The sequence below is a fragment of the Octopus bimaculoides genome, chromosome 4 (assembly GCF_046866305.1).
Source record: "Octopus bimaculoides isolate indiv1 chromosome 4, ASM4686630v1, whole genome shotgun sequence".
NCBI lineage: Eukaryota > Metazoa > Mollusca > Cephalopoda > Octopoda > Octopodidae > Octopus > Octopus bimaculoides.
The window spans coordinates 86,766,191-86,792,057 of NC_142931.1; the positions used below are offsets into that span (position 1 = coordinate 86,766,191).

General features: G+C 36.7%; 1 protein-coding gene and 1 non-coding gene across 2 annotated transcripts in view; both read left to right on the forward strand.

Annotated features, from left to right (window-relative positions):
* LOC106875523 (F-box only protein 9) overlaps positions 1-24,928 on the forward strand; it is a 34,035-nt gene extending 9,107 nt beyond the window's left edge. The window contains exons 3-14 of the mRNA XM_014923717.3: positions 365-422; positions 3,176-3,259; positions 4,271-4,304; positions 8,434-8,533; positions 8,963-9,064; positions 10,612-10,673; positions 12,721-12,809; positions 15,623-15,736; positions 16,444-16,559; positions 17,668-17,781; positions 20,811-20,890; positions 23,376-24,928. Of these exons, the coding sequence (XP_014779203.1) occupies positions 365-422; positions 3,176-3,259; positions 4,271-4,304; positions 8,434-8,533; positions 8,963-9,064; positions 10,612-10,673; positions 12,721-12,809; positions 15,623-15,736; positions 16,444-16,559; positions 17,668-17,781; positions 20,811-20,890; positions 23,376-23,490 (1,068 nt within the window). The 3' untranslated portion in view covers positions 23,491-24,928. The remainder of the gene's footprint in view (positions 1-364; positions 423-3,175; positions 3,260-4,270; positions 4,305-8,433; positions 8,534-8,962; positions 9,065-10,611; positions 10,674-12,720; positions 12,810-15,622; positions 15,737-16,443; positions 16,560-17,667; positions 17,782-20,810; positions 20,891-23,375) is intronic.
* On the forward strand, positions 4,515-4,620 carry LOC128247705 (U6 spliceosomal RNA). The gene has a single exon (XR_008264073.1). It is a non-coding gene; the product is annotated as a U6 spliceosomal RNA (small nuclear RNA).
* Positions 24,929-25,867: the final 939 nt, after the last annotated feature.

Below are 25,867 nucleotides of genomic sequence, written 5' to 3' on the forward strand. Positions count from 1 at the left end.
TTATGTTCAAACCAGCCAGATTCAGCCTCTCACAACTATCCTACAATGTCATTGTAAAAAACAAACAATCACATCATTGAAATCTTGAAGTTATGAGACAAAGCATGATTGATTTAAAACTTTGTGAACAAATGCACATTACATTTGATAGAGTAATCTGAAGGCTAAAAGGTTAAGCAAGCTAATCAAAGGAAGCAAAGCAGTTCTTGCAAGTGAGTGACTGTGTAGGCTTCTTCATAGACTCAATTACAAATACCAGTAATATATTGTAGCCAGTTCACCTGATTGTATTCTGTTCTTCCTCTTTCTCCTCCTCCTTCAACAGTCACTCTTGTGCCTAAGCTAGAAGTCTTTTATTTTACAGGCTAAATGGTTCTATTTGGAAGGTATTAAAGCAGAACAAAATGGAAATTTGTACAATGGTAAGTTGGTGTTTGTTGTTGTCATTTAACCCCAAGGCGTACCAATAATCAAAGAATTCACTATGTTTAATGCAGACTATGTTGGATGAAAAATCTGGAGTTCAGGTTCATTTGAGCTGTACTACACGTTTTCTATACTGACCATATCTAGCTCTCATGTATTGCCTGTATATGTGTGTATGTATGTGGTGTCTTCTGGCAGTCCGTTCTAGATTAATTGAGTTGTGGTGGGTTTGAAAGTGAAATTTAAATCAAAGAGTAAAGTAAAATATGTACAGAACATATACATTTAAAATTGGACAGTTTGACTAAAGCTGGAGAGCTGCACCAGTTTCCAGCCTGATTTGGCTTGTTTTTTTTTTATGGCTGGATGCCCTTCCTAATGCCAACCACTTTACAGAGTGTGTTGGGTGCTTTTTACGTACCAAGAGCACATTTAATTTCATTGTAAAATATTGGAGCAAGTATCTTTCTCTGCTGTGTTGTTAGTGACAGTGATTATTCAACCATAAAAGGACTATATTACCTAATCTGCAAGTCACTAGCTTACTGCAATTGTGATGAAATGTCTGTGTAATTTAGGTGGGAATGAGACATTTTAGCATCACTGATTCAATGCTCACTTATTTGACATGAAACGTTATAATGTTTGTCTCATGCCCTCTCTCTCTCTCTCTCTCTCTCTCTCTCTCTGTATGTGCTGCCATATTTGTTTTTATGTGTATGATGTGCCAGTGACACATAAAAGGCACCGACTACACTTTTGGAGCTGTAGAAACCAAGCCAAAATCAGACTTGAAACATCTAACCTATGCCAGCTTGCTAATTGTATGCTAAATGATGATGATGATTAGAGGGTAGGTCTGTGTCAATCATGTTCATTTAATAATTTGTAATGCATCACTGTATCTGTATGTATATATATATATGTTTCTGTGTGTGCATGCATGCATTTATCTCCAGTAGAAAAACATACGCTCTCTAATACAACTTGAATGTCCAGCCAGCCATGCCAAATCACTAGCGTGTAAACAGTCGTGCCAAATTGTCTCTTTCCAAATTCCAGAGAAAGAAATGCTTGAGGATATTTCAGTTTGAAAGTTTTTTTTATTATTTCTTCCTGATATTTATATCAGATCTTGTGGTAAATACAAGTGGTTACTGTTGTAGTTGTTGAAGTGAACTGGCAGCATTGTTGAAGTGTTGGACAAAATGCCTTGTGACATTTCATTATGGCCCTTTCTGTTCCAAGTTTAAAATCCCAAAGAAGTTGATTTGGTTTTTTTTTTTATCCTTTCAAGGTCAATAATATAAATAATGAAACCATATTTCAAAACCCATTGAGTAAATATGCCCCCTACCAACAACATTTGAGGTTCTATGCCAATGTTAGAATCATTTGTGCCTGTAAGCTGGAGAAAATAGTTGAGAGCCTTTGATAGTTAGGATAAACTTGGATCTGTAGGGTTCTTTAATGGCTCTAGGTGGCTGTCACCCTATTTGGGTATCTCGTTTCATTTCTTTTATACACTATTGTTTTTTACACATCTTGCTTCATAATCAATTCTACATAGGCATACTGTTGTTTTTGAAATTTTTGTAATGTTTCCCCACCCATACCCCTTGTTACAGATAATAAAAGAAATTACAATTATTGCAGAGGTGTGATAAAATTAGTAAAAGCCAATATAAGTTAATTTCATTCCCTTTGTTTTTCAGTCAAACTTTGTCTTTTATCTTTCCAAGGTTGGCAAAACAAAGTACCAGTCATGTACTGGGATCTATATAATTGACTACACATCTCTTCTTCAAAATATGTGGTTTTGTTGTTGTTGCTATTATTACCATGGTGGAAAGCTGGCTGAATCATTTTGTCTGTGTTGGACAAAATGCATAGCAGCATTACTTTCAGCTCTTTACATTCTGAGTTCAAATGCTGTTGTGGTCATCTATGATTTTCATCCTTTATGGGTCAGTAAAATAAGTACCAGTTAAGCACTGGGGTTGATGCAGTTGACTGCCCACTCCCTTTAAAAAAAATTTGTTTGCCTTTGTGTCAAAATTAGAAAGACTCATTATCATCATCATCATCATCAAAGCTGCAAGCTGGCAGAATCGTTAGCACGCTGGATGAATTGCTTAGTGGTATTTCGCCTGTCATTACGTTCTCAGTTCAAATTCTGCCGAGGTTGACTTTGCTTTTCATCCTTTCAGGGTTGATAAATTAAGTACCAGTGAAACTCTAGGGTCAATGTAATTGACTAATTCCCTCCCACAAAATTTCAGGCCTTGTACCTTGAATAGAAAGGATTATTATTATTATAATTATTATTATTATTATTATTATTATTATTATTATTGTTATACTTTGGTGATGGTGGAGTAGGAGGATTGATAGTGTATAAGAAAATGCTTTGTGGTATTTGGTTACCTCCCTTTACATTCTGAGTTCAAATCTTAACAGGTTTGACTTTACTTTGCATCGTGTTGGGAGTAGATAAAATAAGTATCTGTCTGGTATTAGAGTTGGTATATTAAACCATCCCCAACCCCAAACTTGTTGCTTGTGTCTTAGTTAAAAATTGTTGTTTTTGTTATTACTATTGCATAAATTTTAATTGTCAATTTCCTGATTTCCTATTCCCACCTTCTCACTTTTCTCCTTCTGCCTTTGCTTATTCTTTGAAGTGAGTGGAGTTAAATGAATCAGTTTTCTTTTGATGTAAAACCTATGTGTTATTCTGTCTTCTTAGCTGTGACTTTCTACAGACAAGCTGTACAATTGGTCCCAGATATTGAGTACCATGTGAATTATAACCCTGGAGTAAAATGCAGAGGTAAGAAATATTATGTATATTTTTACCACCTTCTTAATATCTTTAGTAAGCATAAGGGTAAAAAGATGTTGGGTTTTTTTTTTTAATAGCAGAAAAAGAACAGCAGCCCTCATGCTGTTTTTGCAGGACCTGTATGACTGATAAGTGAGAGGGGGTAAGATTTTGATATCCTCTTGCCAGAGGATAGGTCTGAATGCATGCAACAGAGTGGCTTCTGCTAAAGACACCCATGGTGCAGGTGGTGTCATTAAACTGATTGACAGATTATATATATTATCCAGTAAGTGAGGGCATGTGGTCGAGTGGTTAGGTTATTGCACTCATAATCATGAGCTTATGGGTTTGATTCCCGGGCCAGGCAGTGTGTTTTGTTCTTGAGCAAAATACTTCATCTCCCTTAGCTCTATGATCATTTTGACACTTGACTTGTGGCTCACTTGCACCGCTACAGGCAATGTCAATTTGATAAAGGGAGTGAGCTAATGTGCAGCACAAGCATTTGATCGCTATAAACAAATTATCTGTGCAGGTTGTTCAGCAAGAAATTGCGGAACTGTCTTTTTACACTATAACAGCTACAATCCCTTCCAATGAGTTTCTGTGTAGTTTTTTCCTTCTACCCACTTTCAGTAATGTTATCATTTCCCCTATCAACAAATCATCCACTTGCTTTGTACCTCTGAAAACACATGGAATAAGAGATCCCTTACTTTAAAACTAACAGGTGTTAGTAACAGAAAAGACATGTGAATTTAAATCAGTGCCTCTATAATATATATATGTCTAACCCATGCTAGCATTGAAATGTATAAAAGTGAATTCTTTAATGACAGCAAAATAATACATGTCATTTAGTAAATCTGAAATAGAATTCATAAAAAGAAAACAGTCTTTTTCCCTTTTTTTTTCTCTATTTCACTGTTCTTTAATGGAATTGAAGGTTTGTCTCGTATATTAAAAATCTTTACGACCATATAATGATACTTATTGTAACAATTGCTGTCTTTACAGAAAGACAAGTTAGTGAAACTTCAATTGGCAGCAAGTAAGTAAGTTCTTGTATGGTTCTCTTTGTAGAATTGTAACTTTGTTTTCTTTGAGCCCCTATGGCTAAGAAAAAAATTATTATTATGTTAATTATGAATTTTTCTTCTTTCAGTTTTCTTTCCATTTCTTGCCAAATATCTTCCCAACTCCTAGGGCAAATTATTGTTATTATAATAATAATAATAAGGATGATGATGATGAATAATATGTATTGCTTCAGCAATACATATACTAAAACTGGAACAATACAGAGAAGATTAGCATGGCCCCTGCACAAGGATGGCATACAAATTTGTGAAGTGTTCCACATTTTCTAAGGTGGCGAGCTGGCAGAATCGTTAGCACACTGGGCAAAATGCTTAGTGGTATTTCATCCATCTTTATGTTCTGAGTTCGAATTCCACCAAGGTCAACTTTGCCTTTCACCCTTTCAGGATCAATAAATTAAGTACTAGTCAAACCCTAGGGTTGATGCAATTGACTAGTCCCTGCCCCCAAAATTTCAGGCCTTGTATCTATTGTAGAAAGGATTATTATTATTATTATTATTAATTGGTTGGGGTCTTAGAGTGCCTGCCAAAATACTTTGTGATATTTTCTATGGCACTTTACATTCTGAGTTCAAATCCAGCTGAGGTCACCTTTGCTTTTCATTTTTATATAGTCAATGAAATGAAGTACTAGACAATTTACCAGGGTCAATTTAATCGACTGTACCCTTCCTTACTGAATTTTTGGTATTGCACCTACATGGAAAAAGGTTAGCAGTCGTGAAGTGCTTTGATCTGGTCTAGCTGGAGGGTCACCTCTCATGTATGAGAGGATGCCTTAAATGTTTACTATGTTTTTTAATCTGTCTTCTTTTTAATTCTATTAGGTTTTTATATAATTATCTATTTATTTGGTATATTTAATTTATTACCTCCATCAAGGAAGGAGGTTATGTTTACATCGGCGTTGGTTTGTCCGTCTATCTGCAAAATAACTCAAAACGTTGTGAACGGTATTTGACAAAACTTGCAGGAAAAGTTGGTAATGACACAAGGAATAGATGATGAAATTTTGGTAGTGATCCGGGAATTTTTATGGATTCTTGAAGGATTTTTCATTTGTTATATTTACTTTACATGGAGCATTACGATGTTACGTTCTTTGATTATCTCCCTTGAAAACACGTTCATCGTTTGCACATAGCCTATGGTGACATTGCTGTTTCCGAAGTTTATTTTCGTTTCTCTATTAGAATTTTTACTCACATATCCATCTTAAAATGAGCTGTTTGGTGGAGGTCTGTGGAGGATGACATGACAGGCCTTGACTATTGGGATCGACTCAAAAAGCTCAGGTTTTGTTCCCTCCACCACTGCTGTGAGCTCTATATCATCTGTATGATGTGGAGAACATTCCATCAACATTGCCCATCTTTAAAATTCGTCCGAGGCTTGGCCCCCGTGCCATCCGTCCATTACAGAAATGTTCATGTCTTATCACAACACTATGACAACTATTTCACCTCAATTGGCCCTGCTCTCTTCAACATCATGCCAGACACACATAAAGGAGGAAAGTGACTTCACGGCATTCAAACGATCTCTAGATGATTACCACCAACAAATACCAGATAAACCACCCACACCCAGATATGTCTCTGGAAACAATAACCCTCTGCTTGAATGGGCTATGGTTCCCCAGAGCTGACTATGTATCTCTTCCAGGTGGTGCTATTAAATTAGACATGGCCTGAGTCAACTTCAGCCGAAACTTATCTAAGTAATCTAATTTATGCTGTAACCTTTTAATCAAAGCAGGACAACGTGAGTAGAGGCTGATATCTTAACATTTCTGATGGTATAAAAATAAATTATTAAAGATTTATGTGTTTGTGTGTCTGTGTTTGTCTCCCCCAACATCGCTTGACAAACGATGCTGGTGTGTTTATGTCCCCGTAACTTAGCGATTCAGCAAAAGAGACCGATAGAATAAGTACTAGGCTTACAAAGAATAAGTCCTGGGGTCGATTTGCTCGACTAAAGGTGGTGCTCCAGCATGGCCACAGTCAAATGACTGAAACAAGTAAAAGAGTAAAGAGTATAGAACTACATTCAGAGTATGTCTATAAGCTATTGTGTTTAGACCTGGTTTCTATCCTCAAACTGTTCCGTTTTGTAGATGCAATTTTTTTGTTTTTTTAATAAAGCACTCCGAAATTAGAAAAATCAAAAATCTGCAACAATCTTGGTCCCATGAGTATCGGATAATGGATTTTCAACTGTGTAAAGAAACTGATTGTGGTGATCGTAGTTTTGACAGTGATTGTGGTAAAAGCAGAGACAGTGTTGATGATGACGATGGTCGAGATAAGTATGGGAGGAGGATAAAATAGTATCAGTGGTTATAATGGCGACAGGAGCGGTGTGATGTGTGATGCTGAGGGGATGGCAGTAGTAGTGGTGTTGATGATAGTGTTAGTTGTGTGATGGTGGTATTGTAGTGGTTATACTGGTTGTGGTGGTGAAAGTGACTGTCAAGGTAACCGTCATGATAATATTGATGGCAGTGTATGTCATTGAAGTGGAAGCAATGACAATGCTGCTGATGATGTTGGTGGTTGTGGTAGTGATTGTGATATGGTGGTAGTGGTGGTCGTCGTCGTTGTCGTCATCGTAGTGCTGCTCCTGTTGGTTTAGCGGAGGTCTGCGCTCTCCGAGTGCTTTTCTAGTATCTAATTTTTAAAGTTTAATTGTTTATTGTGTAATGTTTCAGACCCATCCCACATTAGTAATCCTTATACCATATGAATAGGCTCTTGGCTAAATCGTTAGAGCCAATATCTGATGGTTGTGAAGGGTATGCATCACTTGGTTGGCCTGAATTGTGAGGCAGAGTGGCAGTCGTTTTAGAATGGTTTGGATCTTGAGTTATGGATGATCTTAATGGACCTGGACGGAAAGTTGGTGATGTTGGATGTAAGGAGCAGTGCAGATAGTTACTTCAGTCTAGTAGCTCTTTATCTCTGGGGTAACCTGAGTTTCTAGAAGCTTCCTTGAGAGCATTCCATTCATTAGTCATTGTGGGAAACTGGAATAATATTTCAGATGCACACAGTGATTGTATAAGGTTAACCAGTAAAGATGGGATTGTAAAAGTCTTACAAACTTGCTCAGTTCAACTGTCAGAAATGTACTGACTAGATTTACCGAATGTAGACATCAATGAAGCAACTGCGTCAAGTTATCTAGTTAGGATATTTGCTCAGTCAGCTGATAGTGTATGGTGGTCATGATTTAAAATGATTGGCTACATGGACCACATATCTGGGATCTGCTCAAACCATCTAGATAGAATGCCAAGAGAGAGAGAGAGAGAGATCCAGTTATTGAAAGATAGATGTCTTTCTTGGTACACAAAGAACTTCAGTGACCAGATTAATGAACTAAGTAGCAGTTGACAGAGGTAACCATCAACAGCCAGTGAGTATGTCTAACAAAGTGTATTAAAATACTGTAAAATGTTGGCACGTGTTGGCTTAATATAATCACTCTAATGTTAGAATGACCATCTTGTAGCTTCTAGCATATAATATGTTGATATCTTGGCTTATATGTTATGTAGTTTCCTAAGAGAAATCACTGCACTGAATTAGCTGTAGCCCCATGTTAACTCTGTACAGATCTATAACGTGTTAAGTATCTGTGTATGATCCAAAGATCTATTATTCTAGATGTATTATGCACCCATCTAGCTGAGGACCATGCTACACATTACAACATACTGAAATGTCAAACTGACAGGAAATGGAGGAGTGTTTACAGTTCTGAGGTTAAGTATTTAATTAACATAAGCTAGTTCAGTAATTTATATAGTTTTGGATGTTATGAATAACTTAAAAACTCTGCAATCAGGGTATTTAGATGATTTACAGAGCTAAGGCTAAAATAGTTTGAAGTACAGCTCTAAGATTAAACTAGCTTTCCTATAATAAAAGTAATATATTTATATTAATTTTTAAGTTACAGAAGTCATGAACTTTTCACTTGCTTTCTTTTTCGTTTTTGATGCACAAACACACTCACACACTATGATAATGATGAATGTTCTTGAAAGGTGTTTCATGTTATTTATTCTAGTGCATCTGTTGAGGATGTGGAAGAAGGGAACTTGTTGGCCTTGCTGAGTCGTTTGCAAGCATCCGAGAATGTCATTTGCTCACCTGCTTCTGAACAAAGAGTATGAATATTTTCCTGTTGTGCACGTTGTTTTTTTTTTTTGTTTGTTTACTTTAGTTATGATTCAGCTTGCAGTAGCTCAGGTTACATAGAGCCTATTAGATAAAATGTTACCATCCATAGCTGTCAATCCTCTATCACCAATACAACTCATTAATGTTTCTGAAACTAACAAAGAATCTAATAAACTTCCATATGTGTAGAATATGTAAACAATTCATAATTCATATGTAGCAGGAAGGCTTAACATAATTCATTAGAAAATGTTATATAACTGAATAATAGGCGAGTTTGATATTTTCTTAAGTCAGTGTATTACATTGATTCTGGAAGATAAAAAAAGCTAAAAGATTCTAACTGTAATGTTGACATGAAAAAAAGAAGTACCTGTTGCTACCTTTTCTGAAGATGTTTTATTTATTTTATACAGGCTACCCATATTTCTTCTTTGCCTGTAGAAGTTGTCATGTATATTTTCAAGTGGGTTGTATCAACCGATCTTGACACCAGGTCCCTAGAGCAGTTGTCACAGGTTAGTACCTTTGTTTCTTTCTCTTTTTATTCTCAGATTGTATCTAAAAGTTCAAAATGTCATAAAATTCATGTGATCTCCTTAAAGAAATAGTAAAATCTGGAATACAAGGAAATTTGTTGTGATCATTGTCAGCAACAGTTCAAAGGAGAGGTTATAGAAGATTTTGTTTAGTTAAATTGCCATGAGAAGTGAATAATCTAATGTTTTAGGCTTTCGTCCTTTATCTCAGAGTGAGAGAACAATGGAAAGTGGTGTTGGCACAGTCATTTTGCTGGCTTACAACCAAGTAGCAACACCAATGACTTTTCCTCACTCTCAGATGAAAGACAAGGGCACGAAACATAGATACTTCATTCACCACACTCTGTCGGCAAGAAGGATAGTGCCTGTGACCCTTTTCTGGGCCTTTGAGACTATTGGAAGGGAGGGAGGAAGTTATCCTCATCTGAAAACTGTCATCCAGATACTTGCAACAGAGTGGATTCTATTTAAAGTACCAGAGGACTAGGTGATGGTGTTAAACCAAGCAATGAATTGAATTTATCACCCAAATAGGCCACAGTGAAATTTGAACTAACTGCAGTGCATTCCATAACTCTCTAGCAATTCTACTGGTCTGCTTCCCTGGACTGACACTTTATCTATCCTGAAAAGACATAGTTGACATTGGTGGAAATCGAACCCAGAACACAAGAAACTGGAATAATGAAAAGCATTTCATCCACCATCCTAGCACCCATGCCAATTCACTGTCTAAACTTTCCATATAAATCTCTCTTCAAATAAATAATTATTTCTTTAATCCTCTTCGTACCAATGTCACATGTATTCTACAGCAGAAAATCTTGTTTTATATTTAAATTAAAACCTTCGATCATAATGTTTTGTTAAACTTAAAACACCAGCTTAATTAATGGAGAAATAGAAAGTAGTTTATTAAACAAGCTAATTATTCTTGATTATTTTCAAAATTAATTGAAGCATATATAGGTAGTGTATTTTATTAAAATAGGGTCACGAAGGGAGTTAATTCAATAAGAGCCAGTTCTAACTGAATGACTTGGTTCCTGCTAAACCAAATATGAGTTCAAGTTCCACTAAGGTTGACTTCACTTGCTATCTTTTCAGGGGTTGATAAAATAAGTACCAGTTAAGCACTGATTCAATGTAATCAACTGTCCCCTTCCCTCAAAATTTTAGACCTTGTTCCTGTAGTTGAAAGGATTATTATGATAATTATTCAAGAGAGAGAGAGAAAAATTTTTACAAAATTATGACCCAAATTAAATGTCCTACATTTATTTTGATACCCTGTTTTTATTGCATTCAAATCACACTGGCATTGATTTTGATTTTCATCTAGCTTAGGATAAATTAAAAGTAAAAAAAAAAACTATCAGTAGTATATTATAGCTAGGTAAATTAAATAGCGTTTGGTTTGAAAAAAAAGTCTCCTTCATTAAAAAAGTACCCATTAGTATTGTGATTAATTTCTATTGATAACACCATTGTAACAAATATATTTAAAAAATCACTATTTCCAGGTGTGCCGTGGTTTCTATGTATGCGCACGAGATGAAGAGCTTTGGAAACTGGTTTGCACCAGGTTTGTACTCACAGATTTTTTTTACCATTTTTCCATTCTGCTGTTATGACATTTTATTTTCTTTGGTTATGGATATTACCTTTTCTGTGACTTCTCAGATCATGAATTAACTCCCAAGTGTATTATTCTATTAATTCCTAAGTAACTATTATTCACTCCCAAAATAGTCTTTTAGTCTCACAATAATCATTATTATTAACTCCCATGGTAACTATTAGTCTATTACTCTTACAGTAGCCATTTTTATTGATCTCAAAATTTACTTGTCTATTAATCCCATTCTCTCTCTCTCTCTCTCTCTCTCTCTCTCTCTCTCTCTCTCTCTCTCTCTCTCTCCCTCCTCTCTTTCTCCTCTTGCTCAATGGGACTGGCGTCATCCAAGATTAGCAGTCCCTGAGGTGCAATTGTGCTTAGAGCCAACCAGGTCCACTAGTGCTCCTCATCACTGACAGTTCTGTGCCAGCCCTTCTGCATCCTCCAAGGTGAAATTTTGAGCCTCTGGAGATTTTTCTTAATCACATCCAGCCATCTGGTGTGAGCCCTGCCACAAGGCCTCTTCCAGCCTACAGCTGCTGTGTTGAGTGAGAGTGAGGCTCTTGTAGGATGATAATTATTATACTGATAATTTTAAAGACATCTACTTGCACACAATTTTCCACTTACATTTTCTTTACTCAGACTATCCTGTTTGTCTTAGAGTATAAATTAAATACTATTTTTTGTACTGATGTTAATGGTTTAATTCATAAAAGGTGAAAAAACAACTTGTAAAACCATTTAGAGTAGCAGTTGAATGAACAAGAAAGTGATAACTTGTTTGCTGATGGTTTAATGATTAGTAGATTGTGTATACTGTTTATATTAGTTTCAAAGTTTGGGAGAGGAAGTAAGTCGATTACATTGACCCCCGTGCTCAACTGGTACTTATTTTATCGACCTCAAATGGATGAAAAGCAAAGTCAACCTTGGTGGCATATGATCTCAGAACATAAAGACAGACAAAATACCACTAAGCATTTTGTCCGGCATGGTAACAATTTTGCCAGCTCACTGCCTTGTATATTGTTTATATTAGTCAGATTGGTGTCCTCATCTTGAATTTTACTTTGACTACATTTTAGTTGTATGCTCCAGCTTACTTCAGGTGTCTTATGTTGAACTCAGTTGTTATATTGCATTTCATACCTAACCCTTTATTTGATCCATAGGGAAACACTGTTCTCATTCCACTCTCTGTGTCTTGTGACATTTTTATTTGCTTTAGTTGAATTATGCGAATTAGCTTAGTGCCTTGCTTGAGATTGAACTCAGAAACTCTAGGTGAGTACACTGCTTTAGCCAATGTCTTTATCCACTATGCTATGCCTGGGCATAAAGGCAATCCTCAGCTCTGTTGTGGTATTAAGCAAATGACAGATGAATTTTATCTCTTTTGAAAGGATACAAATCTGTTTCAGCATTTGAAATAATCAGAAACTCTTTATTTTAGGCAATTTTTGTGAATTGAGTTATGTAAAAACAAATGTAAAGCTCAAATAAAACCACATTCATAGTGTGTGAACTCAAGATCTATACTATAGTCCATTTATCTTTTAGTTTCCACTTAGCTGCCTTCAGATACCATAGGATGTTCCCTCTGTAAGTAGTAGAATCACAATAGGAATGACAAGTGTTTTTTAGTTTATAATGCTGAGCTCAAATTTTTTCTGGTTGATCATGTAAGCTTTGTCAAACTGATATGATCCTAATACACAACAAGCCATGGAACTAATATATCTATGTGACCTATTGGGCAATAGAAGCCTTCATACTTTGGCTCTAGTGGAACTGCTTATAGTTCTTTGAAGTACAACAATAATAACACTCAAACTAAGTATTTTTTGACAGGTCTGCCATGATTAAATAGACCAAAGTAGTTCTCTGATGTAAACTGAAGGATCACGTAAACTGATAGTTAATTTAAGGAAAGTGAATAGCTCAGTTTCATTTCTCTCTCTTTCTTTCTCAAGTACACTCACCTACAACTATATTCTTATTGTTTTTTAAGGATGTTTAATGGTGTCAATTGCAAAAACTGTAAGAAGTATGGCTCCTGGAGGCAGATGTTCTATCAAAGACCTCACCTTCGATATAATGGTAAATTTTATCTTTTTGTTTATTTTCTAATTTCATAAAGGTTGTAGAAAAAATTTAGGATGGAAAACACACCAGAATCACCTTGCCTATAAAGCAGTTGTACAAGTGTTCAAGACAAGATGTTTTTAGGGATGTGTGTATATACCAGCAATACTGTGTTATTTGGTACCCTAACAACATTGCCAATTTGCTGGTCTGGCTGTGTTGTAAGAAGTTTACTTTTCAGCCATGTGGTTCTGGGTTCATCCCACTGCATGGCACCTTGAGCAAATGTCTTCTATTATAGCCCCAGACTGACCAAAGCTTGTGAGTGGATTTGGGAGATGGAAACTGAAAGAAGCATGTTATGTGTGTTTGTTTGTGTCTGTGATTGTCTCCCACCACCACTTGACAACTATTTTTTGTGTGGTTGTATCCCTGTAACTTAGCAGTTCTGCAAAAGAGACCTATAGAATAAGAACCAGGCTTTAAAAAAAGAATTACTCAAGTTGATTCATTAAACTAAAATTCTTCTAGGCAGTGCCCCAGCATGGCCACAGTCTGATGGCTGAGACAAATAAAAGATAAAAAATGTGTGTGTGTCATCATCATCATTTAATGTCTGCTTCCAAAAAATGGTATAAGAATGCAACATGCGACAATAAAACATCTGGACACACAGATAACACAAAGACAGACAGGAAAAAACAGGGATGGGTCATTCGCAGCTGGGCCCAAAGATCCAAGTCAAGACCACTAAAGTTTTTGAGAGAAAGCAGGCAAATGTGTATGACAATAAAGACAAAAAATTACAAATACAAACAACAGGTGTCTTTCAACCAATAAGGTCGAATCAAGTTGAGAGAAGGCCTTAAGGTAGGAACATAGGAAATGAATATTAGAGATGAAAGTCATGAGACAGGAATATGAGAGACGCTTTGCAGCTGGCAGTGAAACCAAGAAAGAAAGATCATATTTAGCGGAACACTGGTCACATGGAAGGAAAGGAGAGGGATTGAAGAATTAGGGGAAGAACAAGAAAGAGAGGAAATCAGAGCGACATAGAGAAAGGTACAAGGATGATAAGGAGGGAAAGTAGGGAGATTAAAGAAAGAGAAGGCCAAGAAATGTGAGAAAGGAGAAAAAGAAAGGCAGAAAGAAAGAAGAAGGTATGAGGGGGACTAATACTGTTAGTAAACTTAGTGTGAAATAGGCTTTTTTGAGTGCATGCAATGTATTTGGCTGCTATTTCTAGCATTCCCTGCAACTATGTAACAGCTATTTGTGATAAAGGACCTGAAATACCAGTTATGTGGTAGTAGGGCATGCAAAAAATAGCGGCCGAATCTTTCCTTTTCTGGGGAAAGGAGCCATATACATGTGATTTTGATGGTAATCACAGTCCAAGCCATATTTTACATTGCTTGGAGTTTCTACCAATCGCAATGGAGCCCAGCAATTTCCTTAAATAAATCAGTTTTTCTCCACTTAAGAAGTCTAGCTTGTGTTGGCATCCAGGAAGCTATTGCCCGTTAGGTCAATGAAATTCATCACAGCCAACATTGCTCCTACCAGGTCTCACTGCACTTAATGCTGACAACAACATAATTCATTCTTGTGCAATGTAAACTCACTAAGTGAATATGACTTAGTGTTCTTACAGAAACCTTCATTTACCCTATACGATGTTTAATATCGTTGCACATTCATGTTGAATTATGCAGCCATCTTATGTTCACTTCATAGAACACTTGTAATGTATGTATCACCAGTTCTTTTGGTATAGTAGATTTTTGTTATTCTTGTTTATGTCACCTCACAGACAGGTATATTCTAGCAAGTCGCTTCTTAAATTTTGCACCTCTCTTATTCAATAAACACCGAGTTAAACTTCCGAAGCTGTATATTTTCTCCTTTCGATTTTTAATGTTTATTTTAGCGGGTTACCAGACTATCAGTTTGTTTTTGCAGCTAAAATGGTAATGACAAATTTTAAAGTTTGCTTGACATTTAATAAGTGTGAAAAAGTGCCACACCCTAGCGATTGAGGGAACCTGTGGAAGAGGTAGACCCAGGAAGACCTGGGATGAGGTGGTGACGCACGACCTTTGAACTTTAGGCCTCACCGAGGCAATGACTAGTGACCGATACCTTTGGAAATATGCAGTACGTGAGAAGACCCGACATGCCAAGTGAGAGCATAATCTGTGGCCTCTGCTAGAAGTGTAGCCAGCTCACTTATTCGTATCTTTACTTCATTGGGCACTAAACTCTGCTTGCGAAGACCTGTTGAGGCAAGTGAACTTGAAATCGAAATCGAACCAAATTCGATGACTGGCACTTGTGCCAGTGGAACACTAACAGCCCCGTCCGAGCGTGATGACTGCCAGAGCAGCTGTCTGGGTTCCGTGCTTGTGGCACATAAATAGCACCAATTGAACGTGATCGTTACCAGCGTCGCCTTACTGGCACTTGTGCCAGCGGCACGTTTAGAAAAATATTTGAGCGATGTCGTTGCCAGTGCCACTGGACTGGCTCCTGTGCAGATGGTATGTAAAAAACGCCATTTTGAGCGTGGCCATTGCCAGTACTGCGTGACTGGCTCCTGTGCCGGTGGCACGTAAAACCACCCACTACACTCTCGGAGTGGTTGGTGTTAGGAAGGGCATCCAGCTGTAGAAACTCTGCCAGATCAGATTGGAGCCTGGTGCAGCCATCCGGTTCACCAGTACTCAGTCAAATCGTCCAACCCATGCTAGCATGGAAAGCAGACGTTAAATGATGATGATGCTATATATATAATATGAGATATACTGTATTTTTCTCTTCCTCAGGCTGTTACATCAGCAAATGTTCTTACATTCGTCAAGGTGAAAAGGGTCTGGATTACTTCTACAAACCATGGAACTTGGTGGAATATTGCCGCTTTGTTCGATTCTTTCTAAATGGTAAGTACATTGACTGCTTCAACACCTCCTCAGCTCTGGTATCTACTGAACATGTTTGGAAACCCATATTTTTCACTGATTATAGAATATATAGATTGGTTATATTATAATCTAGTTTTACAAATGCTCTTTAATGTGATGTGATGGTAATATGATTCTTTGCTCTATTTTCCCCCAACACCAACAAATTTTTGCTTTCATTTCAATGAATGACTAAAAGATCAAACTGTATGTTAATACATTGCCATTAAACCATAGTCTAGGAAGCTTGGAAAAGTCTAGGAGTCCAGGCTTAAGCACTCGTGCTGGTACCTCATAGACAGCCCCTGTGCTAATGCTATGTAAAAAGCACCTGTGCCATTGTCACATAAAAAGCATCCAGCTATAGAAACCAACCCAAAACAACTGGAACCTGGTGCAAGTCTCCAGCTTGCCAGCTCTAGCCAAACCGCCCAACCCATACCAATACAGAAAACAGACGTTAAATGATGATGATTCTAAGAGACAAGTTTGTTTTGATTAACTTCAAAACTAGGATTTTTAGATGTATATATGAATTATTGAAGTAGGTGAGCCCTCTTATTAACCCTTATTTCATGGACTAATGAAAATATTTTGTAGATATTGTTGTTTATTTTCTCTCTCTTCTCTTAGATCAACTGTAATGTATTCAATATTTACCTTATATTGAAGTTTCTTATCTACAGGGGATATTGTGATGATGTCCAGTCCTGAAGAACCAGCTGTCTGTATCACAAAGCTGAGTACAAAATTCAAGAGTGCCAGCATGCTTTGTGGTTACTACAGGATCTCCGGAAGCACTGTGAGTACATCATAATCCTTTTTCTTTGCTAACAGTCATTAATAATAACATTGTGGAAAACTTTGACTAAGTTTGTTTTTCACTATATGTCCAGAGATTGTCATTAGTGATTATTTTTTTAATTCCTCTAGATCTATTAAATTCTAAGTTTTATTTATTAGGACTAGAAGAGTGCTTTCCCTTGGGTGAGCCAGAGGGAGTTTACATAGAAACTTTGAAATATCTATTTGATTCTAAATTAACTTGAAAATTTTCATCTTAGCTTGACGCCCTCGACTGTTCTGTCAATAAATACCAGTAATGTTTCACTTGGAGTAATTTTCCAAAATTTCTCTTCTATTTATGTTTGGTCAATACACACTGGCTATGCTTTGTTAGGCAACCTCTGCATGGTCATTATCTGTTAGAAATAGTAGCCAAATCTCCTTTGTATCACACCATATACCATTTTTGAAAAAGGGAAAAACACATTAGATAATGTAGTCCTAAATGCATTATACTTGAAAAACGACAGTTTGGTCACAGTTGAAATAGTTTTAACCGTAGGTCTACTCTGCCTGAGTTGACCTCAAGTTAAACAATAAACAAAATGCTATCTTTGAGATAATATGTAACAACTTTGTTATTCATTTCTTCAATTCAAGTTTCAAATTCTGTCTTCACTTGTTCAGTTACAATGATGTTGATTTACTAATACAAAGACCATCAACATTGCTGTTAGCATCTTTCTTTCAAATATTTCCTACACAACATACAGCATTCTACTTGTGTCAAGTAACCAAGCAAGTTTATTTATGATCAAAGGTTTTTCAGCCATAACCATCCTGTCTTTTTATAATGTTAAAACTACATTCCTTGTGTGTTCTTTCCTTTTTTTAAGATGATAGGGTGTGATTTGAAGATTTGGTTGCTATTTCTAGCAAGTTGAGCAACCTTGTAGAGATTCCCACTTACAGTCTTTTTACCACTTATTACTTTACTATAAAATATAAACGGAAGTTTTTTGCTCTTTCATTCTGACATGCAGAGTCATTCTATCTTATACTCAAACTATTCTGCCAATTCATCACGGTTATAATATTTTGTAATTGTTGCTCTCTTCCTGCAGATTACTGCCTATTTAACCCGTACCAAGCCGAATGAGTACTCTAACCAGTACAGTCGACGTAATAAGCGTAACAGGCCAAATGAGAACGATGACCCTGAGCACACATTTAATGTGGTAGGTGCTTCTTTCTTTCTTTCTTCCTTCCTTTATTTATTTATTTATTGATATTGCTGTTGGTAAACATTAGTATTCTTGGATACAGATTTTCACTGAATCAGAACTGATATATTGCATTCAGAGAGTGAGAGTGAGAAGGGAGTATCTGTAACTCAAGCAAAACAAATATCTCAAGAGACTTTTTTGTAAAGTACCAGTATTTTGAGTTTTTTGCCAATAATTATATTCTTTGCTGACTGGTACAAACATAAGAGATATGTGTGTGTGTGTGTATATTATATATATATATATATATATATATATATATATATATATATATATATATATATATATATACACACATATATATACATACACACACATGCATGTGTATATGTATATATATGTTTGTGTGTATGTGTCTGTATGATTATCATCATCTTCGTTTAACATTTGCCTTCCATGCTGGCATGGGTTGGACTATATATAATTATTTCACATTTATGTTCCCTGCTGGAAAAAATACTAAAAATTAAAACTACCTGGGCAAGCAAGGGACATGGTTTGTTGCTGCAATGACTCTTGATTCCTACAGATCCTGTCACTACATGAAAAACCATCTCTGAATGTTTGGCAACACATGCAACACCCCCAGAACATTACTACGACATCCTAAAAACACTATTTCCCACTCAGTCTAGGAATGCAACGACCATATACACATTAGCAACATTCATAGTATCACAAAGATGAACCCCAGCAGCAATAAGTGCAGAGGAACGGCTACTGTCATGCTCTGCCTAAGTCTACCTTGCTCACCTCCACTATGGCCACCACCAGAATGTCCAGGTTTATTAGAAATAGATTGGACATTACATCATCATCATCATCATCATCATTTAACGTCTGCTTTCCATGCTAGCATGGGTTGGACGATTTGACTGAGGACTGGTGAACCAGATGGCTACACCAGGCTCCAATCTGATTTGGCAAAGTTTCTACAGCTGGATGCTCTTCCTAACGCCAACCACTCAGAGAGTGTAGTGGGTGCTTTTACGTGCCACCGGCACGAAGGCCAGTCAGGCGGAACTGACAACAGCCACGCTCAAAATGGTGTATTTTACATGCCACCTGCACAGGAGCCAGTCAGGGGGCACTGGCAACGATCTCGCTCGAATGTCTTTACACGTGCCACTGGCACAAGTGCCAGGAAGGCAACATATAAATATGTTGACTGTCATACTGCGTCCATTACAATTCATTACCTTATGTTAGAATGTGCAGTATGGTCCTCGGCTCAATAGAGACATGAAATAACTGAGATTAATTTGTGAGTTGTGTTTAGTTGTTCAGTAAACCAGCTGTGTACCACAAGACTGATGGGTCTAGGCAGATCTAAAGAATCCATTACGACACAATGTCATGTCATGCCTGTATCATAATACATAATACATCATGTGCTTCAGATCAATGTGGGAGCCTCTACACAGTCATTCAACAAACTAGAAATAGCTCTCTTCAATCACACAATCCAATAGGTCTTCAAGAAAAGACCTGTTGGATTGTGTAGTCACAACTGTCCAAGAAGACAGGATGATTATAGCTGAAACACTTTGGTCAGAGATGACCTTGGGCTAAACAACACATTACAAGCCAACAATGGAGCTTTTACATGTCACTCAACTCATCAGAAATAGTCAGTTGTAGCTTTCTCAAATTACACCCAACTGTCTTAAAAAGGAGTTTTCTTTTTTACCATTTAGTCATAGAGAAAAGGACAGCAACCATTACTTATACTTTTTTTCAGGGCCTTTGAGACTAGTATAAGGAAAGGAGAAAGTTGTCCTCAAATCAGAGATCTGACCCAAATACTTACAACAGAGTGAATATTACTAATGGCATCGAAGGGTATGGTGGCAGTGTTAAATCAGGCGATAGATTAAATCCACTGCCAAGAAATGAGAACACAAAAAAGGAGAACAAAGACTTCTAGGCAACTTTTCTGATGCTCTAATAATTTGATTGACAAAAACTGTACAGAAACTTGTCATATATGTGTATGTCATCATAATAATTTATCTGTAAGTTAGACCTGATCATACAGACTTATTAAAGGTATTTCAATCATTACCATCATATCTTTCCAAACAATATACTTAGGACTACATTAATCAATGTGTCTTTTATTCTGTAAAACAATAGGATCTTATTTGAGGAAGGTTTGGCTGCTATTTTTAGTATGTAGAGGCTCTGTCATTGGTTTGTGTCTCTGATTGTATATGCCTGTGTAAATGGCATGCCACAGAATATCCCTTTCTACCAAAAGTTACTAAGCTGTTTGATAGAGATTGATAAGTATGTGACTAAAATAACTGACTGTGTCAAAATGAGCAATAATAATAAATAAATAAAAAGGCCTTTGAAAATGGTGCCACTGCATGACTGCAGTCCAATGACTATAACTTGTAAAATTGTATAAAAATAAAAACATGACTAACAACCAGATTGCCATCAAATTACATCCTAGATGTTAAATAATGTCATGGGTGTTGTGCATCCAATTTGTTGCATCCTTTTTGGACAATGGTCCTCACCGAGGAAACTTCAAGGGACCAGGAGATTTGGTGATTTACTGTACTTGATAAGATACATCAAGCTAAGTAAAATTGCTGTCTTCCACACATACAGGCTTGTCCTTTCAGGTGCCGTTGTCACATAAAGTATACCCATGCCAGTGCTGTGAAAATGCACCCATGCCAGTGGCACGTAAAAAGCACCCAGCACACTGTTAAGTGGTTGGCATCCAGCTGTAGAAACCATGTCACAACAGACAATTAGAGTCTGGCTCCATGTCAAACCACCCAACCCATGCCAGCATGGATAGTGGATGTTAAATGATGATGATGATAGTGTAATTTGAGTAAAATTTGTGGGCTATTTCTTGCCAGCTGAGCTACTATGTAGAGATTCTCTCATTAGATCATTTATATTGTATTTGTATACAATAACAATAAACTAATTTAATATTCCTTGTTCTTTCATTACAGGAGTTTGGGTTACAGTCAGCTGGGCGGCGTAAATTTGCAAAACTGATATGGCGCCATTATTCTTTGCATACATTCTACAAGTAAGTACTTTAGTTTAGGCATATAATTGAACAGTTCTGCTGGGGAAGTGATGTTCCATAGCTATTGCTGTTTTGCTCCAATTCTGCTCTATAAAGCACACCTATAATCACATAGACATTACGCATCCAGTAGATCATACTAGCTTCATTTCTTTCAAGCCTAGGTATGTCCTCAACAGTCACGGTCCATGTTTCACTGCTGTGTAGCATGGCTGTTCACACACATGCATCATACAGTCTACCTTTCCCTCTGAGTGAGAGGTCCTTTGGTAGGAGCTTTCTGAACTTTGCCCAGGCTATTCTTATTCTAGTGGCAATGCTCTCAGAGCATCCACCACCCCCACTACAGACTTGATTACCTCGGTAGCAGAAGCTATCAACTACTTTTAGTTTCTCCCCTTGGCATGTTTATTGCCCCTGTACATTTGCCAGACAAAAAAACTATCATCCCAGTTAGCCTTCTTTAGTATTACTGCACCTCTTATGTGTCCATAGCTTATACCAGGTACATCTTACGGAGTTTCTACCTACACCTTTTCTACAGATCGAGCAGGGCTATCTACCTGAAGGGGTTTGTGATTTGTCCGCCTTCCTAATTACTCGGACTTTGGTTTTTGCTACACTGACTCTAAGGCCCTTTGATTCTAGACCTTGGTACCGCACCTGAAATTTCTTCTCTACTTCTGCTAGTGATTCAGCTATGAGAGCCAGGTCATCAGCATAGAGGAGCTTCCAGGGGCAGCCTGTCTTGAATTCCTCTGTTATTGTCTGGAGGACTGCGATAATTAGGAGGGGACAAAGGACTGAACCTTGGTGAACCCCTACTTCTACCCGGAATTCTTCACTATACTCATTGCCAACCCTCACCTTACTGACAGCATCCCTGTACTGGGCCTATACCAATCGTCTATCCCTAGTTTCTGCACTATAAGGTGGTTTGTCTTTTGTCATTTCTCTACCAACAAATTGTCTGGTAGCACTGTGCTTTCAAGGATGAATGAAGTAAAAACTCTCTTACCTGAAAAACTAGTAAGGACTAGCTGCAATGGGTGGGGAATCTAACTGTAAATTAATGTCTCAACAATTTGGTTTTGTTTAGCTCCTACTAGCATAAAAAAAAAAACATGTAAAACAAATGAACAATATATGTGCCACCTGACTGGCACCCTGTGTTGGCAGCACAAAAAGCACCATCTGAACATGGTCAATGCCAGTGCCCCCTGACTGGCTCCAATGCTGGTACCATGTAAAAAGCACCAGCCGAATGTGATCGATGCCAGCTCCGCCTGACTGGCTCCCATGCTGGTGGCACGTAAAAAGCACCCACTACACTTTCAGAGTGGTTGGCGTTAGGAAGAGCATCCAACTGTAGAAACCTTACCAGATCAGATTGGAGTCTGGCGCAGTCTATTGGCTTGCTAGTCCTCAGTCAAACTGTCCAACCCATGCTAGCATGGAAAACGATGATGATGATATGTATATACATACATAAATATCGAACAAGAATGAGTGCTCAACATCGCATTGGTGGATAAAGATTCTCTTTTATGTTTTAAAGGTACAATTGGTTTCGTGTTAAATATCTCAACAATTCAAGTTGATCACATAGAAAAATTGGTGTTTGTCTCCATTTTTGATTATTTGTTTAGCAACAGTTCAGCCCAAGTTGAACCAAAATTCATGATCAAAGGCATTGTTCTGGTTATTTATAATGTCCTTCTGTTTTACAAGACATTAGGGTGCAATCTGAGGGAGATTTAGCAACTACTTTTATGTTAAGTAATGATTTAGAGGTTCTGTTAACATTTGGTGGTGGTGATTTGAACATTTCTCCAATGATTTTTGCTATTGATAGTTCTCATGTATATTAGTAGAACACCACTGAGACTAAGTATTTCAGGGCCATTTTTTTGAGTGATGGGAAGCCGGAGGCTAGATCAGATGCTAGAATTGCAGTTGCTGGTACAGAAATGTGCCAGTTTTAGCATTCAGTCCTAAAGGAGAGGTTGGTAAGAAAATTTCAATTTGGTTTTCTTGCCTTTCCTCACTTCTGGTCATGAATGTTGGGTAATGACTAAAAGAGTATGATCACAAATACAAGTGGACAAAACGGGATTCCTCTGGAGGATCTCTAGAAGAAATTTACTCAAATGTATGTGTAGCTCAGAGATCAAGGAGTCTCCCCAGGTCAAGCCACTTGTTCTCCAGATTGAGAGGTTACATCTCTGATACAATGGCCTTGTGATTAAATTGTCTCAGAAAAGAAATCCAGTGAGTAGACCAAGAATGAGATGGCTAGATAATGTCCATAGTCTCAATTGGTCATGCTTGGGAATCCATCTAGAAAGTCTAATGACACTTGCTTCTTATAGAGTCCTATAGAGGAAGTGCCTGAGGATTCTACCTCCAAAAACCCTCCCAGAGAAGATGGATGGATGGATATTTCTTGTATGATTTGCATTTTTTTTTCTCTTTTTTTTTCCAGATCCAGTAATAGAGAAACAGTTACAGATTTTGACCTTAATGAGCAGAATTACCCTCCGCTGTATTTCTCACGAGTGAAAAGCTACAGCACCTATGCCGTAAAACCTCTCCAGTGAGGGATATATTGTTTGCTCATTTGCCCTTGAAGGTTAATCTGAGAATGTTCTGTGCAAAGCTGGTGGCATTGGACTCTGAATGATTTCATTTGTAGAACTGCTTTTTTTTTTTGTTTTGTATTTTTAAAAATTTATTTATATTATCTCTATTTTCATTCTTTTTGTTTTTGTTTTTGCTAATATTTCATCAGAAACCATCCCTAATTAGGTTGGCTTTGTACTAATATTTTGTTAAGTATTTTTTCTAACTTCTTTAAAAATATTAATTTTTCTGCTTTTTAATTTTGATCTCAATATTCATTGAACCCATTCAATGTAGCAAAGTTTCTGCAAATATTTCAGTTCTAACAGCATTTCGTTTGGTCTTCCTTTAGCGGAGAGATTACTTTCGAGTTAGTTGGGATTTTTGTTGTTTCAATTGTGTGTTTGATTCTCTCTTATTTTTTTTTTCTTCATATTTTTCTTTTCTTTTATAATTTTGTTGTTTTTTTATCTTAATTTTTATCAGTATATTGATTATATTTTGGGGGGCATTTACATTTCAAATTTTAGTGTGAAATGATGAAACTATTAAATAAGAGAATTTAAACGTCCTAAAATGATGATGACCTTTCTGAAAACTTATTATCTCAGGATTTATTAGTTGAGATTTTATTCTAAAATGCTTTACTATATTAATCTAGTAGAGCTAATTCATTATTATTATTATTATTGTTATTAATTGCTTGTCATAATCTCCTTGCAAAAGGCGTGAATGTCTCAATTTTCCTTGAAACAATTGTACCTTAAAAATCTGAAGCTTTATGCCTAAGTAAATAAAAACCCTCCTCATCATCATCATAATTATTATTATTATTGTGGCTAGTGTTGTGACATTGTGGCACGTTCTTGGCAACCAAATCAACAGATTTGGTTTCAATTCCTTATTGGAACTGCTTCACATAGCTAATGCCCATTAAGAAAGACATGCGTGCATATGTGTGTGTATGTATGTATATATATAAATTTATATTCCGGGCAAGTAAGTACACAGGCTTAGCCACATACTGAAAGAAGATGCCAAATGGCTCTAAACTACCTTGAAATCACAATAAACATATGCTGAACTTGGGGAAATAAATTAAAAAGATTCATGAAAAGGTTCAATTACATATCAATTGATTTCAGGATTATGAGAAATATATCTATAGCTATATATATATATATATATATATACACACACACACACAAATATATGCACACACATACATGTCTTTCTCGATAAATTTGTGACATCATGCCTAAGTAAGAAATTCTCATCATCACCATTATTTTTGACACAGTAATTGTTGTTGTCATTTATTATTATTATTAGGTTATTATCATCATCATCACTATTCTCTATGTAAATCTGGAGTGAAAAATTGTGCTCAGCATAAATATATCAGTAAAACCACAATTGATATTTTTCTTTCTTTCAATTCTTCTTTCCCTGTTTTTCTATTTCAGATGTCAGTACATCACTACCTATCTGACCTAAACTCTTGGGTTAGTGATACTGTCTGTTATTAACCAGCTGTGCCACCAGATATATCTGGTGGATTACTTACGTGATATGTCAGCTGTGTAGACAGATGTGTGTGGTGGATCAGCAATACATTTAGGTGTCTGTAGTGGATCAGCTGGTACAGACAGTATACGTGATAGATTATCTGATGGATCATCTGTACAGACAGTGTATGTGATAAATTAACTGCGCAGGCAAGCATCAGTGACTGTATAGAGGGATGTTTATGGTCAGTCAGATATCTGTAATAGATGAATTGTGTATACTGATGTCTATGATGAATTAGCTGCACAAGAGAGCCACCCTCTACAGAGCTTTTAATGTTGGAATGCTATTTAAGTTGGTTTTGATTGAGTAGACATGTAATCAAAAATATACCAACCATGACCACACTGTCATTACTTTAGGCAGAATGTATCTAAGACTACAGCTGATCATATATATATGTGTATGTATATAGTAAGTGAGAGCAGATAAGCTCCGTATAGATAACACAGTAATGCTCCATGCAAATATGTCTCAAACCTAACTGTGTTTATTTACTATCTTTCCCCACTTCTCATATATATGTATATTATATATACATCCACACACACACACACAAATAGATAGAGGGACAGACGGCTGTGGAATAGTAAGATTTGAGGGATATTTAACTGAAATTTCTAGCAGGGCCAATCATTGTGTAGAGTCTCTTTCATTGACTCAGGAGCTGGAGTCTTTACTTTGGAATCAGTAGTGATAAATAGAATGAGAGAATCACCACTTTTTTTTTTTGCTAACCTTTTATCAAAGACTAATTTTTTTGTTAATCTTTTATCAAAGACTCAG